General features: G+C 35.7%; 1 protein-coding gene across 1 annotated transcript; it reads right to left on the bottom strand.

Moving 5' to 3' along the window:
- Window positions 1-513: 513 nt before the first annotated feature.
- LOC144440996 (serum paraoxonase/arylesterase 2-like) lies at window positions 514-12,169 on the bottom strand. Its single transcript, XM_078130501.1, has 9 exons — window positions 12,066-12,169; window positions 8,515-8,585; window positions 8,115-8,170; window positions 7,099-7,288; window positions 6,398-6,524; window positions 5,669-5,866; window positions 4,303-4,384; window positions 2,872-3,006; window positions 514-1,809 (listed from the first exon to the last, which is right to left on the bottom strand). Exons 1-9 carry the CDS (start codon window positions 12,128-12,130, stop codon window positions 1,630-1,632), a joined length of 1,104 nt encoding a protein of 367 aa, XP_077986627.1. The 5' UTR covers window positions 12,131-12,169; the 3' UTR covers window positions 514-1,629.
- Between the last annotated feature and the right edge of the window lie 5,800 nt (window positions 12,170-17,969).

Below are 17,969 nucleotides of genomic sequence, written 5' to 3'. Positions count from 1 at the left end.
CCATCGTCCTCAAAAATATTCATATGTCCTAAGTACTTCGACCATCCTAGCATTTAAGTTTTTCGCCATATATTACTTTCTGACGAATTATCAGACTCTCTAACGCACGAATGTCTTCAAAACAATAGAATACATTAACTTACCTTTTAGGCTCGTTCCAAGATACTTTGTTTTTAAAGGATTTGGGCTGGCATTTTGTTACATGATTTTTTTTTCATTATATATTCTCTTCACTCATTGTACATCGTTATTTAAGCACAACTGTGCACAATGATAACACCACTAAGCTGACCATATTGTCGTAATATGCCATTTTGTGGTTACTTTTAATGAGCAATTTGAATAATTAAGTATCAAATTCAGTATAATCTGGTACAAACGTTAACCGTAACAAAGTTTTCAAGAAACATTTGAATAATTAATGCTTTTCGGTAATTATACTGTATCTTAAGAATGCAAGTTTTAAATTTCATATAATGTGGTACATATATCAAATATGATAATACGCACTTGTCCTGTGAATTATGTTGATAAACTTTGTAGTTTCAATGATTAATTTCAAAAATTCATGATTTTCGGTAATTAAACTGTATGTTGAAAATACACACAAATTAACCATAACAAAGCACACTTATCTAATAAAGATTGTTAGCATAGCTTTTTAGTTTAAACAAGTAATTTGCATAACTAGTGATTTTCACTAACTAGGCTTTGTCTTAAGAATGTAAACTGCAAATTTCATCTAGTTTTGTACATATGTCAAACATAACGGTGAGCACACGAGGGTTCTTGACGTAGCTTTTACTTTCAATGGGTAATTTAAATTATTGATGATCTTCAGCAATTAAGCTATATCTTTGGAATGCACACTTCACATTCCCTATAATGTGGCACATATACCAACCATGTCAAAGCACACATATCCTATAAAGCCTGTTTGTATAGATGTGCGTGTGTTGTTTAAAGCTTGTTGATGTAACTTAAAATCTTAATGGTTAATTTGCATAATTATATTTTTTGATAATTAGGAAATTTGTTAACTCTGCAAGTTTCAAATTTTATAGTTTCATATAATTTCCTAAATAGTACATTATGTATAAAAGCTATAGTTTAGAAGTTTGCATTCTAGCAGTGTGCATAAGCACAGAAATCTATGTTTTTCCTTACGAGAGGCATTCACTTTAAATCTGGTTGTGCATGACGTACCTGTGTTTGTTTGTTTGTGTGCGTGTGTGTGTGTTATGCGTGTATGTATGTGTCTGTCCATCTGCCTGTATGTCCGTTCGTTCGTGTGTGTGTATATATGTGTGTGACTGTGTTGATATGTGTTGATATGCACTTTGCTACAGATCAGAGACAGGCGTGAAATAAAGGGAAACTCCACTCTAAGGTAGCTTAATGGAATTAGTATACCGACAGCAAAATGAAGAATTTGTTCAAATTAAGGGATTCAGCTATGGACAAGTGATTATTTTTTTAATTTAATGCATTTTCATATCAAAAACGATATAAAAGTAATGATACAATCATGGTGAGTACAAAACGAAGTATGCTGGGCGATTCAAACTTAATAACCTGTAATATTGTTTTGTTTTGCTTACTACAGAATGCATGGTTAAAACAATGATTCTAAAATGCTCTAATTTCGCAATATGCCATCTTTTGTAGAACCGTTCCGACCAACAACTGGTTGTCATAGTAACATGCTGCACTTGACCCGCTTACAATAGACCCATCATTCATGAAAACTTGTCTTATATCTACTTTATCGTAGGGGGCCTTCTCTGATCCCAAATGAATTCTCAATACCTAAAGAAAAACAAAACGAGAATAGATAGGGTGAGATGACAACTGCTGTAAAGAATAAACTCTAACATGATTTGTTACAACCCATAACACCAAAGTAAAGCCTTTCTGTATGTACCACAATCGTTTATAGCATCTACATCAAGTGTAAAAATATACTGTTTCATTTGCTAATTGACCACATTAGAAAGGCCACATGTTGGGCTTGTAAATAAACCAATTGAAACAGTATACTTTTACACTTGATATGAATGCTATAATTGAGTGTAGCACATAGAGAAAGCGCTTTACTTCAATATTACTCCTTGTAATACTTGCTGGCTGTCAGTCAGTTTGGGTTCACCAAAGGCAAATCGTGTGTGTCAAATTTGCTGGTGTTACTTGTATTTGTAAGAAAATCAGTGGATGAAGGAAACCCAATAGCCATAGCATATATTGACTTTAGTAAGGCCTTTGATAAGGTTTCTCATGCAACGTTTGTGTCAAAGCTACAAGCACATGGAGTAACAGAGATGATGTTTATGGATTAAAAACTGGTTAACCGACAGATCACAACGCACAATATTGAATGGAGCTAAGTGATCAGCTTTCAGCAGTGGTGTACACCAGGAATCTGTACTAGGACTCATTATATTTATGATATCATACATTAATGACATTGATAATGCCGTGCAGTCTATCATCCTGAAATTTACGGATATTACCAAGATGTGTACATTATTAATTTTCAGGCTGATTGTGAACAGATCACTACATGGACTGAAAACTATTGTTCAAGCATCGCAAGACCAACAGGACAAGAGGACACTCACTAAAACTTGCAAAATCTAAAAACTGGATATTTGGAAATATTTCTTCTCTCAATGCGTCATATCTCGATAGAACAATTTCTGATGAGAGCACATCATCGAATTCGAAGTATAAAATTGAATTTCTCGTAATATACGAATCTAGAGGTTTTGCAAATATAAGGCGCCAGTCATCCCTACATGATGGGGCTTTATGCATGTGATTTTAAACTGAACATTTGGGAATTACAAGAACCTAAGAATCATTAAAACTTACATGTGAGCCAGCGGGCTTCGTGATATTGTCTCGATGTTCGACCCATTGATGAAGTACCGGATGACCTCCAATCCAAAGGTCACCAGTTGTCTTATCGACCTCAAGATTGTCTATTCCAGTATGGAGATATATTTTCTAGTGAAAAAAAAGGAAATTATTAATGAAGCCGACTGATTTTAACTCATAGTTTTTCATATTTTATTTAAGATTTCTTCCTTTTCCATTTTGTCGATGTAAAAGAGTTACTAATAGTCTTCAAGTATTTATACCATTCTTTTGATGTTATCTTGTTTTCATTTAAGAATTTTTCTGAAATAATAGCTAAATTACATTAGGGTTCGAAGGTGATGATCCATCGAGTGATGATACATAATTTAAATGGATTGTTTTGAGATTGTTCAACACGAGTCGCTAAATAAGCAATAACATGTCCTTTTTATGGACAGAGCGGATAAGTATATTTGGTGAGTTTTCAAGCAAAGTTGGGATTGTAGGTTCTCGCGTGAGTTTTTTATCCGTGCCCCCCCCCCCCTAACGATTACATCTGGGTCAAGTCCTTTATCTTTTTATAGCTTTATTTGACAATTGTTTTCTTGATCTCACACAAGTCATGATCCTAATCAGACATTGATAATGTTAGATTTACAATAGCGACTTGACTATTTGTTCTTCTTCTGAAATTGATGTCAACAACATAGTCTAAGTCAATGTTTGTACCTCGATAATAAAACAAACAAATAAATAAATAAATAAATAAATAAATAAATAAATAAATAAATAAATAAATAAATTAATTAATTAATTAATGATTGTACACAGTGTGTTACTTTTTAAAGAATGTGGTGTTATTAATTCAAGATGGGTAATAAACGTAAGTAATGACTACATCACGTCCAGGCTGTGCATGCGTCAGTTGCCTACATATTAAAACATCCATTATAATAGTTTGATCACATTGTTTGCTTCTCATTAAATGTTATTAAAAGGATTTATTAGTTAACAATCCAAACTAAAGAGACATTATATTTCAAATATACATATTGCCACCACGATCATCTTGAAAGGATAGAACATTAATAAAACATCATCATTCAACTGCAATATACCATTACTGAGACATTTAAAGATATGAGTGCTCGAATCGAGAAAATATAAGTATATATCACATGTTTCAAAGAAGTTTGATATTTTCGAGTCAGACAGACAGACAGACAGACAGACATACATACATACATACATACATACATACATACATACTTACATACATACATACATACATACATACATACATACATACATACATACATACATACAGAGAGGAAGACATGCACAGAACAAGACGTTGGTGGGCGGGAACAAAGACTTTTTAAGCTGTCTTTAACCTTAAATTCTAACGAAATTAATAACCGTATTTAGGTTAGAAAAGACCACCTGTTTTTCTTCAATGGAATTGTCATTCGCTCTTTCAAACACCATGATTAGTCCCGAGACTGGGGAAGCCACATAAAGATACCTGAAAATAATAAAGAGCAAAATTGAGATTAACAATTGACTGATAAGTCTATAAATTAACTAATCAATCAATCAATCAATCAACCAATCCAAGAATTCATTTGGTGTCAAAATCATATACTACGAAGAGATAGATGTAGGAATGACGCTGAAACCGTTCGATCATATTATCGGTTAAAATATATGTCGCAGTCGCCTGTACTATATGCAGTGAAGGTATGATGCCATATTGTTCAGCCCTTATCGGTCTTTTCTCCCGACAAGGCATATCTAACAGACTCGTCATAATACACTGGAAAATCGTGTTCAAATACTCGAGTGATTAAAAGTTAAGTGCGCCCTCAACATTAAAATAGTCATTTATTTCTTCCACTGGTTGTGCTCTGTACTCCTATCAGACCATTTGTCGGTACATAAAACTGTTTTATATCTGACTCATGCAATTACTGTCAGAGCAACTAATGTCTGGAATCAGTTCAGTGAAGTGTTTTAACTGTTTGAATTTCGAAACATTCACACCAACCTATGCTGTACGCACAACTGCCCTCGTGGGAAACTTAAAGTTTCTTTTATTGTATACATACATATCTTCAATTGTTATTGTTATGAAGCGTTAGTATTAGTTATCATACAACAAGACAAATGTTGCACCCTGTCATACAAGAAATGGATTTGTAGAAGGTTATAGTTGCTTCTAGTCAGCTGACAGCTTTATTTTATTGTTCGAAATCATTTGGTTGCATTTTAAATATTTCTAATATTCATTGTCATCACTAGACTAGATCTACCACGATTTCGACTATTTCATGTATGTTGAGATAGTCTAGTTCCAGACAGGGACAGTATTATGTATTAAAAACTTCTATCCAAGTCTAGTCAAGGCCCTGAGGAAAGGTGTTAATTGTGGTTCTACATGTACTCCATTGTGAGCGAAGCGTGAACGGCGCGTGTCAGTAGTAATCCATCACATATTGACAGGCTGTCGTCATCGTTGTCATGTTTCTAGGATCTACGACTGATATGATATGTAAATGTCCAATCAGGATTCCACCTCAAGTCTGTTTAAACTAAAATGTGGGGACGCGACGACGTCATCATGTTATATGAACAGGGTTGGGGAGCACATATATATGTTTATTAATACATCATACTATCTGAAACTAGATTAAAATAGTCTAAATCAACCACAATCAAAAGGATCTAGTCTACGTTATCACATGAACTCTTCTATATAATTATGGCGACGACAGAAGCGCATTGTTAGGCATGACGTGATATACTTTACCTGCCATTGGGTGACACATTGATACCATTAGGACCATCTAAGCCCGAGGCTACCAGCCTGTCGTTACCATCATAGAACCCTATTGTTCCCCAATGAAGAAAGCCGAAAATTTCTATCTCTCGTTGCCAGTGTTTCACATAGTAGCAGTCATTTGTGTAATAGAATGTCTCTGGTCCTACAGCAACAACGTCATTTACACTATAGATGAATCAATTTAAGAAAATATGGGTATATATGAATACAATCCCTGTAACGTAGGAGTTTGAACTGTACGAAACATACCGTCAACTGAAAAAAAAGTTCCAGTCATTACGGATTCAGCCTATCCTATCCAATTCAAATATGCCTTTCGAGGACCTAAGAATTCATATATATATATATATATATATATATATATATATATATATATATATATATATATATATATATATATATATATATATATATATATATATATATATATGTGTGTGTGTGTGTGTCTGTCTGTCTGTCTGTCTGTCTGTCTGTCTGTCTGTCTGTCTGTCTGTCTGTCTGTCTGTCTGTCTGTCCGTCCGTCCGTCCGTCCGTCTCTCTGTATGGCTATCTGTCTCTCTCTCATACATACATACATACATACATACATACATACATACATACATACATACATACACACACATTAACTTACTCGTCATGTACCTATACTCTTATCATATACTCATCGTTCTAGTCGCTAAAGAGCAGGCCTCTCACCTGAAGATGTTTTCGCCAGTTACAGTTTTAAGATGATTCAATGATGTAGATGCTTCGTCAAATAGAAATATCTCGATTCTATCTTGGTTACTTATATGGTGGTTGACCACAAACAGTCTTTTTTCCCCTTTAGAAATTGTAAAGATGATATGAATTATATTACTGACTTCAAACTTCAAATCGAATGCAACAATTTTGCATTTTTGTCAGGAACTAGAACAAACAATATTTCATTGATTGTCACAGTGTTACTAGGGGTCTTAATACATTAGTCACAATTTGGAAACTTTTTTGTTGTATGTGTGACATTAGAAATTATTAATTTTCAAATCAGTTTTATTCGTGAAAAGAATTGTGGAATATATATGGACGAATGGCGAAGGACAGACAGACGGACAGACAAAGTATACTATATAAGTGTGTGTATATATGTGTGTGTGTATGTATGTATGTATGTATGTATGTATGTATGTATGTATGTATGTATGTATGTATGTATGCCTGGTTTTTGTGTCTATAGTTTGTGTGTCTGTGTCTGCATGTGTGTCTGCGCTTATGTTTCCATGTGTCTATATCTGTGTGTGTATGTATGTATGTATGTATGTATGTATGTATGTATGTATGTATGTATGTACGTACGTATGTATGTATGTGTCTAACGTTGTATGTGTCTGTGCCTGTCTCTGTATGTTTTTACCAACCTGAGTTTTTGTCTTCATACAAACTAATACCATGTGGATAGAAGTTGCTTCTGTCAAAGTCGCCATTCAGGGTCACTTCTACAACATTCTTTTCGGGGTGGTTGAAGTCAAATACAAATATTCTACCCTTGAGATGTGGTGGTTGTCTTCTGGGATCATTATGGTAACCTTTCTCTCCACTCAATAAACCCTAGTGGAAGGATTTGTAAGACGATAAAAAAGTGTATACAGTTTATTAATTTTTAGTTAAAAAGAAAAATGTTACCTATATCGTGTGACGTTGAGATAATGCTCTTTAAATAGTAGAATAACGGGATGTTATCGAGTTTCGATTCATTGACAGGGTCGAATATGACGCAGGTAATTAGCATCATTGACAGAACGTGTGTCGGAAAGGCGTCTAAATAAGCAATGGGGAAAATGTAGTATAAGGTAAAAAGTGTTGACACTTCACTTTATGAAGACTGAAATACACATGTACCTTATTATATGCTTACGTTAGCTCAGAGCTGGCAGTGCCAGAGATGCTTAAGTCAGAAATTATGAATCTATGCATCTATGACGAAGTATGGCGTAGCTCAATCTGATTAAAATGCTATGTAGATGTCGGCTAATCGTTCATTGCTATTTTACCTTCGTTATTTTGCCTGAATTGACCTTCTTGGTACATGTTTACATTTTTAGAGGAGGCGATCAGGCTAAAAAATGTAAACAAGTACCAAGAAGGTCAATTCAGGCAAAATAACTAAGGTAAAATAGCAATGAACGATTAGCCGACATCTACATCGGATTTTAATCAGATTGGGCGTAGCTATATGTATCGCCAACAGTTTCCCTAGCCAAACCAACCCAGAATTTTAAGGGTTCCAACATGTACGTAACAACCACAAGGCCGGTCATCTCTAACCAAACTACCATACAACCTGGATGAACTTTATCTATATTCGGAGCCCCATTCCCCTCCTCCACCATATATAATAGCCTTACACTCATATATAACATTCTAAATTACGTACCGAGGAAATGAATGCAAGTCCGTTACTTGTTACTGTAATATCTTCGGAACCCATATCTGTGGAATACAAAGTTAATTAACATCACTAGTGCCCTTAATATACTGCACATATGTTTACTATGGTCTGATTGGGTGATATCTTTACAAGGTTTAATGGGGGTACATATATTAGTTGACGTCAATGGGCCGGGACTATTGTAATTTAGGTTTAGTATTCTGTTCCTGTCTGATGAAAAAGGGTGTTTGTTTTTACAGTCTTCCCATATTTGATAAAATAATTTTCAACTGTCCCTTTTCACTATAAATGATTACAAGTAGCTTGAGCTTGTACACCTAATAATGGAAAACACATATTAACTGTATACACACCACTTGCCATCATGTTAGCGTATTCAACTTACCGATTCCTGGTACCACCCTACAAGGACCTGGCTCATGGTTATGTATTGTCTTGAAATGTCCTAACAGGTAGCTGTCAATGAAAAGAGTTTTCATTCATGTTCAATTCAGAATAGTAGAATGTTGCAATGTGTAAAAAAAAAATATATTCCAATTTACAATAATTTTCTGTTATTTCCTCTGAAAATGTTTTAAAATATCAATAATTGTACATGTTTATTTAGGGGTTGATTTATCCTTACGTGTAATTAGTACCGTACTGTAATGGGTTGAAATCGTGATCGTATGTGGCTGTATACATGTGCACACCAAAAACATTAAATTGATTTGATTATGTAATCAGGTATTACCATTAGTCGGATCTGTAGATATTTACATTCACAGTGTAATGTGTTAAATGGGCAAATAGCCCGTCAGTTTGTTGTAGGATTAGCAATGCACTAATTAATGCAAAATTGGTGAACTCTGATAAGGTAGAAAATATGAAGGAAAAAAACAGTCAGAGGAAATAATAGTTGTGATGTCAATATTCGAAACTTTATTTGAAATATAATATTAGAGAAAATAAGAAAATGGTATTAGAAATGCGGAAAATCGCGACAAAATACTTATCAATTCGTCCTGCTCCCTGTGGACAAAACATAATCCTAGTATGTCTTTTGGACAGTGTATACTCGGAGTTGATACGTGAATTATAATAATTTAATTATGTGTTCCGTCATTATACAATAAACCATAAGATTATATGGGAGCCTGATATAACCTTTCATTGTTGTCGGCTGGGTTCAGAATTTACGACATGACGGCCTTTGCGCTCTCAAAACAATTCATGACCCGCCCCCCAACCATGAACCCAAACAATATTCGAACTACACCCTCCCGGCTACACATATTTTAATGTGTAATTATATAATGATACATAAATATGGCATACATTTTCACTATAAACTTTATCGAAAGCAATAGAGTACTTGCAAATTGTCAATACCCCAATTTTACTCGAGTCAGTACGTTATTACACAACTGTATGGCTATATTGAATACACTTTAACTTGCCTATTCAGAGATATTTGGCGCACGCACGCACACACACACACACACACACATTTGCTTGGCTATTGACTGCCTCATAATTAAATGTACAGTAAGTAAATGAAGTGTACAATTTGGCAAACTACAAGGTAAGTGAATGTTCCTGGGGTTTGAATGTTCAAAAAAGTCTCCAGAGAGAGAGAGAGAGAGAGAGAGAGAGAGAGAGAGAGAGAGAGAGAGAGAGAGAGAGAGAGAGAGAGAGAGAGAGAGAGAGAGAGAGAGAGAGAGAGAGAGAGAGAGAGAGAGAGAGAGACAGACAGACAGACAGACAGACAGACAGACAGACAGAGAAAGGCATGCACAACTGAGTACATTCGCATGGCTGTCATCCAACTCATCACTGAATATAAGTATTAGACGGTATCTTAGCCGTGGGAATATTTTTTTTTTCAATTTACTTGGTAAACGCCCACTTCTGAGGTTTAATATGGTTCAAATCATGGGCAAAATATTTCGCCCCCCTTTCAGACATTCAGAATGTTCATGGCTCTTTGAATCATCAATTTTGTTCAGCCCCCCCCCCCCCATCCAATTTCTCCGCAGCTCCTCTCCTGCCGTAAATTCTGCTCCCAGCCTAAGTAAAATCAGATTAGAATATAATCTCCTATACATGTGTAACCTAGTTAATTGTGGTAAGGATAGATATTGAAATGCGGTCACAAGTCAAGTGACTAAATAGAAGAGTCAATTTTTCCTAACTTGTGCGGTTACAAATAGAGTGCATTCATTCATTCATTCATTCATTCATTCATTCATTCATTCATTCATTCATTCATTCATTCACGCGAATAGATTAATGCGTGTCTGTATTCGTTGAAAATTTGTTTTCAGTTCCAAGGTCAAGTACTGTTTTAACCAAATGAATTTATTTGTTATATCGCCCACCCGTTTCAATTGAATCTAAAGCAGGCAGACCCGGATGGATTGAATTTGTATGCGGTTTTCGCTCCAGTATAAAATGCATATCTATATAGCGTTACAAATGGGTCAAACGATCACTAATGACTGATAGACGCATGCGTGGTTTATAATCATAGTAGTAGAATTTAGTAGTAGATTATGTAGAGTAAAATCTATGTTATCTTATACCGTACACAGTACAATGGTAGTGCTAAAGTTTAGTACCATAAACTTAGTTAACTATTACAATGTAATTGGTAACCACTGAATATTGCAGACATGAACGTACAGGTGTGAAGCACAGGCATTTGTTTCCCGAGTTATGGCTCAGAATATTTCTATCAGAATACAATAAAATGACGATAATATCGTTAATATTGACGTATTAAACCAACACTATATGAAAGGGGTAAAATTACACATGTTTCTGTGATCGCGCAGTTTCACTAAATGCGAAGGAAGACACAAGGTATGAAAGGCAGCCGCCATTACCGTACGTAAACATGAACGTTCAACCGGACGTTGTACTGGGCAAACATTTCGAAGATTTTACCTTCCATCACTTCCTGGTTCCCAAATTTCATAATCTTCCGATAAATCGCGTCGTTGTTACAATCAGACCACGCTTACCAATGATATCAACGGATTGCTAACGCCATGTAGGGGAATTGGAGCAGATAAATTTTTTCTAACTACCTTCCGAGAACGTGATTGGATATCGATGTTTACATGTTAAATGGAGAGCCGTTATCGGCTGTAACATGTGCTGCTGTTCCATAAAGGGCTAGGACAATATGCAAAATAGGTAGTTAGAAAAAATTTATCTGCTCCAATTCTCCTACATGGCGTCAGAAATCGGTTGATATCTTTGGTAGGCATGGTCCGATTGTAACAACGGCGCGATTTATCGGAAGATTATTAAATTTGGGAACCAGGAAGTGATGGAAGGTAAAATCTTCGAAATGTTTGCCCAGTACAACGTCCGGTTGAACGTTCATGTTTACGTACGGTAATGGCGGCTGCCTTTCATACCTTGTGTCTTCCTTCGCATTTAGTGAAACTGCGCGATCACAGAAACATGTGTAATTTTACCCCTTTCATATAGTGTTGGTTTAATACGTCAATATTAACGATATTATCGTCATTTTATTGTATTCTGATAGAAATATTCTGAGCCATAACTCGGGAAACAAATGCCTGTGGTGTGAAGGCCCTGTTGTATATTACTGTAACAAATAAATGAGGGAATCTGGTGCAGAGGAATTCACCGTACATACAGTGATCTCAATTACGTATTGTACTGCGTGGCTTTTTTTTATAAATCCTAAGGATTATCATCAGCAAATATATGCAAAAAATAGTGGCCTTGTCTGTTTATACTATCATGGGCGCTTAAACATGTATGGACAACCCATGGAGATAGTAACTACGTGACATCACAGACAACTTACTTGTCTGTGGTAACATATAGCAGCTGTGTACACCCACCACAGACCATGGAAGTATCACCGACCATTCACAAACCAATGTTAGTCTCAGAGACAGAGCACTACATACTTACACAAGTCTAGCGATGTGGGATACGGCTACAGCGAGCACCACGAAGACCACGATGCGTAGGATCATCGTGTAAGTGCACAACGTAACAAATGTTGACAGAGTAAGTATCGGCGTCACTGTCCGGTCAAAAGGTCAAAGAACATACCATTCTCGCAAGGGGAGTACACATAATAATCTTGACAGGTACGTTTCGGACGGTGCCATAAAGGCGCCTGTGGTTTACGACGTCGCAACATACGGTTATTATCAAATTATATGCAAATATGTCGTGACTAAAGACAATTTTTACAACAAAAAATTATGAACTAAATAAGAGAATCCACAAAGGAAAGATAATGGACATGTTGGAGCCGTTTTAAGCAGTGCATTGGAATAGATACCAAAATCATTGTGTTTGAAGCTCTTTTATCTTTGTTAATTAACTATATGGATTTAAAAAAATAAATATCAACTTTTTTTTTCAAAAACATGATATTGGCTCGTTATTCCATATCTTGCTGTTGCACTTATGATATACACTTTTCAATAATATAGCCTTCTACTACGTATGCATCATATCAAAAATTGCTATGCTGAAAAAATTCTTTTGGACAAATGAACTTATTTCGCAAAACACCATCTTATGGAGGACTGTTCTTACCATCGCCTTGTTACTATAGTAACTGGCGACCATAGCGTTGAGCCTCTGATTGTGATGAAATCATTCACCCCAAAAATGTAAACAATGTCATTCTCAATGTAGAGGTAGTCTCAGATCTGACAAAAAACTTTTAAAACAAACATTTAAAGCACAATACACGGTAAACATGACTATAATGGATCATGGGAACGTTTTCTGAATTAATAGGTACACAATTTAATCATCAGCGAAATTAAGAATCTTGAGTGCAAGTGCATTTAGTACGGCGCAACACGTAATGAGTTGTATCGCAGTATCCAATGACCTAACAATATTTTGTGTTAGAGAAATATGTCTAATATGTACTTTTGCACAGACACACACAGACATAAGACACACAGACACAGACACACACCGACACACACAGATATATATATATATATATATATATATATACATATATATATATATATATATATATATATATATATATATATATATATATATATTAGTGGGTCACCACATCCTTTTAAATTCTAGAATTGAAATTGTAACCCCACACCCCATCAAAATTTAAACACTTTTGACAGAAATGTTTTATGAAATATTGTTGAATTTTGACAAAAATTAAAATAAGCTTGTTTAACTTTGCACATATGTATAATGTACCAATGCCTCTTCAAAATTATACAACAAAAATCATTGTGTGTATGCTAACTTTAAAATGCCAGTAAAAAATGTGACCCCCTCACTCACCCCATCTAAATTTCAACATTTTGAACAAAAATCACTTGACATTGTATAATATTGGAACACACAGGCACCAAGGTATATTTCTGTCAGTTCATATATATGTATGATAAATCAACTGAACTATTCATGTGTAGAGTTTATGTATTTCTCCCAAAGCCAAAGTGGTCTTAATATTCATAATTATCACCCCACTAAAAACATTTAGTTCCCCTCCCCCTAACTTAATTGGTCAAAATTTAAAATGTCCACCCGATATCAAATCAGTATGTAGTAGTAGTACTATGAATACAAAGCCAGTATGTAGTGAGGAAAAATAGTTCTTTTGTTGACACTTTATGTTAGTGCTGTGCTATAGTGAAAATTCTTCCATTTCTCAATTGGGGGCTATTTAAAAAAAAAAATAATAATTGCATATTTAGGGGTACAAACAGACCCATTAAAAAGTAAAATCGTTTCTGTAGGATGAGAACGAGACAACTAAAACAAACACCCCCCAAAAGTAAAAGAATTTAATTTTTCATCCTACATTGATTTGAAATATATATTGATCTCGCACCTTGTATCTCATTCTCGCATTGTTGACACAGATAAATGTTGATTTCATGTAAAGAAATTGCTAGTGTTGTATTGCGGAGTGTGGTTACTATGAAACAGGAAATAACTCATATCAGCACCTGTTGATCCACTGAACAAGGCATGCAGTATACGTACCTAGCCACATGATAAAGTGCACACTGTCATCATTTCGAGCAGTGCACACACTGTGAGGCCCAAAAGCTATGCTACTAGATGTATTTTGGGTACAATATTTAGAACCCCTCGTTGAAATATCATTAATGTTACCATGGGTACTTTTTTCATGGGGAGAAAATGTAGATAGTTTTTATACAACTTGTATAATCTGTTGCAATTTGAACTGTAGGCTTAATTTTATGATACAAAAAACACTCAATACAGTCATTGTGACTAGTGATAGATACTATAATACTAATATGGTTGGCGAGACAGCTGAAAAAATAATCTACTTTTGGTTGAATGCATCTACTGAAAATAAACTATAAATTCAGTTATTTTAAATTGGCAGGACTTTACTATACTGATACAGGGATGTGTAATGGCCGGGGTCCCATTGGGAATGAATACATGTGTCGGAAACTCCTTGTCCCCTAGTCCTGCTTACAGATGGTGCACCATTTCGCTCGCATACGGCAACAACGTGTATCATGCAAACCAGTGAAAGGCAAAAGGGGTTCATATCCCAAACTGAAAGATGGCGATATTGAACTAATAGAACCTTTGAAAAGGTCTTCCATGACATACCGAGCACTAAAGGAAAAACTAGCGGAGTATGGGGATATTACCAAAGATGTTTGTATCGGTACATTCAGATGAGTGGTGAGAACTTGATTATACGGTGCACTAGGTGGTATGTCGTGAAAAAGAAGTATTTTTTTCACTGTCTATTGTCCACGACCAGTCGCACGGTCGTAGCCCAGTGAAGAATTTTTTTTTCACTGTCTACTGTCCACGATCAGTCGCACGGTCATGGCCCAGTGAAGAAGTTTTTTTTTCACTGTCTACTGTCCACGATCCACGATCAGTCGCACGGTCATGGCCCAGTGAAGAAGAAGTATTTTTTTCGCTGTCGATTCTCCACAACTGGTCATACAGTCTTGCCCCATTTTTTAAATACGAGAAGTAGCTTTTTCAGTTTTTTCCTCCTCGATCGGTCGTACGGTTTGTAATAATTATCATTGTTGTTTTTCTTGTAATGACAAACATGGTTTTAGCATCGATAAGACATCAGTGGTTTGAGAAAACGCCATCAATTGACCCCCATCAATCGTCCTAGCTCTGGTGACACTGCTGACCTATCGAGCGATATGCTTCCAAAACGACATAGCATCAATCTGTATAGTAAATCTGGTTACCATAGTAACAAAGCAAAACCCAAAACAAAGTATTTCATTTAATGGCGATATGGAATTATGGTCAGTATGTAAATTTCATGTGACTACCACACAAGTCATAGCTTTGAAATAATGCAATTAAAGTTTCCAAGTGCCATGTCAGTTTCATTTCGAGCAGTCGAAATCATAGCAACTAAGGAGAAAATTAAAAGAAATTATGTTTGCTTGTTTGTGGGGGGGGGGGGTACTCAACTTGGATGACTTGTGTAGGGGAAGACATTTATGACCTAGGCGTATCTCAGGTAGAAAGTCTTGGATGTATTCAGACGTTACGGTTAATCGTGAAATAGTTCGCAAACTCGTGTAATGAGCCATTTTTATGGCTTCGATGTAGTTTAGAAGTTCCGCATCAATGTTTTAAATGGTTTTTCCCTTGTTGGTGTTCTATTCTGGTAACCTCTTAGCATCGCCACCATGCTACCCCAACCCTCCTTAAACGATGACATTTAGTAGATTGAGAGATGAAAGTCTAGCGTCAGACATTGGACGTAGTGTTATCTTTTTTGTATGGCCGACAACGCTTCTGTTTCGCACGTCAATGTTTTTGCTTGACCGGCAATATAGGGAGTGTGGTTGTTGATACATTTCGTCAAGTCTGAAATTTATAAGACAGTTTATGAGACAGTTCTTTAAATCATGGTAGTAAAACTAATTTTCTTCGCAAGGACTTCTGAAACTCATACGAAATTACCTTCCGTTGACCCTAAATCTCCAATTCATGAGTACGTATAGCGATCGAAAAACATATAACACTTCACTTCACTTCACTTCACTTCCAAACACGGGTTTGTTTCGCGTTCGAATGTTGACAAGAGCGCCCGTTTCAGTCTGCGCCATAAGTTGCGTCGTTGACGTAATTCGAATTTCACACCTCATACCTTATAAGTGGAGGCCACATTTTAACCACATTAAGACCATGTTGTTTCAGCGTCATCGAACATCACTTCGTATATGATTTTGACATCACGTGAATTTTGAGTTGGTTGGTTGGTTGTTTATTGATTGATTGATTGAATGACTGATTAATTTATTAATATAATTAATTAATTAATTAATTGACTTTTCTGTCAAATGTTTACCTTAATCTTGCTCTTTATTATTTTCAGGTATCTTTATGTGGCTTTCTCCAATCTCAGGACTAATCATGGTGTTTGAAAGAGCCAATGATAATGTCATTGAAAAAGGTGATTTTCAACCTAAACACTGTAATTTAAGGCTTAAGTAGCGCGAGAATTGTCAGTGGTGACAACACGTGCTTTGCCCAGCCCACCAACATTTTGTTCTGAGTGAGTGAGTGTGTGTGTGTGTGTTTGTTTGTGTGTGTGTGTGTGATTGTGTGTGAGTCAATGTGTGACTGTGAGTCTGTGTCTGTGTCTGTGTGTGTGTCTGTGCTGATGTGGTAGGATAGCTATGGGGTAGACGGTTAATAAGGTGTTTAAGGTTATGAGTATGGTTATTTGTAAGTCGCAGTTTTCGGAGCTGATTAAAAAGGGGCAGAGAATGTGTTTGACAAACTGAAAAAAAAACATAACTCGAACAAGTTTCTTGTAAGAAAACAAAAGTGTCTCACGTAATGGACGATAGGTGTCGCCCCACATTTCAATGCAGTGTCTAAGATGGGGAAGAATTAAAGTGTTGTAAAGTAGAATAATGATGGACCTAATTTTTATTTATACTGGATAGTTCTTTAAGCATATAAACACTTGTCTCCCATGACGTCCAGTGAGGGCCATCCCTCATGGGTTCAGTGTTAATGCAGGAGGAAACCGAAGTACCTGGAAAACCTGCGTTGTTCGGTAGAGTCAAACTGAACGACAAACTTCTTACTTACAGCGTGGTAAATTTAATCGAACCCAGAATGGAGTTCGATCCCCGACCGCAGTGGTAAGAGGCAAGTGGTTTAACCAACCCAATAATAACGAATAAAAGAGATTATTCCGATCTTGCGACTTTCAGTTGGATTTACATTTTTAATGTGGGATTTCGAATACAGAGATTGGTCGATAGATACACTTAGATATGTGGCCGAAGAGACACACGTACGTAATGGGTGTGTCGCCAATACCTAAATGTCCACCAATGTCAGATATCCTGTGAGGAGTTTTAATAATCAAATAGTTACTTTTCCCAACGTTAATTATTGGTTTGTTAGTATTACACCACTGGTTAACTTTTTTTAAAGTGTTCAGTCATGACATTGAAATTAATATTACTAGTTTTCATGAATTTGAAAAGGTTTAGTGTCGTCTGCAAATAAACAAACACTGATGGCATCAATAGATTTGCTTATATCGTTAATATAGATCAGGAAGAGGATAAGTCTAAGTAACAGTACCACAATTAATTTGTTTTGGATTAGAATTACCACCGTCTACACTAATAACCTGTTGTTTATTTTCAGGATAATTTTGAAACCAAAGGACCAGAACACCTCTAAGGGAAACTTTTGATAACTTAGCAATGTGGTGGTCGATTGTATCGAGCTCTTTTTTAAGGTCGATAAAAATACAGATGGTGACGAAAATTTTGTCCATTTTGTCTGTAATGTCAGATATATGGTCAT

Source organism: Glandiceps talaboti, chromosome 10, assembly GCF_964340395.1.
Source record: "Glandiceps talaboti chromosome 10, keGlaTala1.1, whole genome shotgun sequence".
In the NCBI taxonomy this organism is placed as follows: domain Eukaryota; kingdom Metazoa; phylum Hemichordata; class Enteropneusta; family Spengelidae; genus Glandiceps; species Glandiceps talaboti.
Note: the sequence above shows the minus strand (reverse complement) of the source record. Positions and strands in the feature narration are given on the sequence as shown.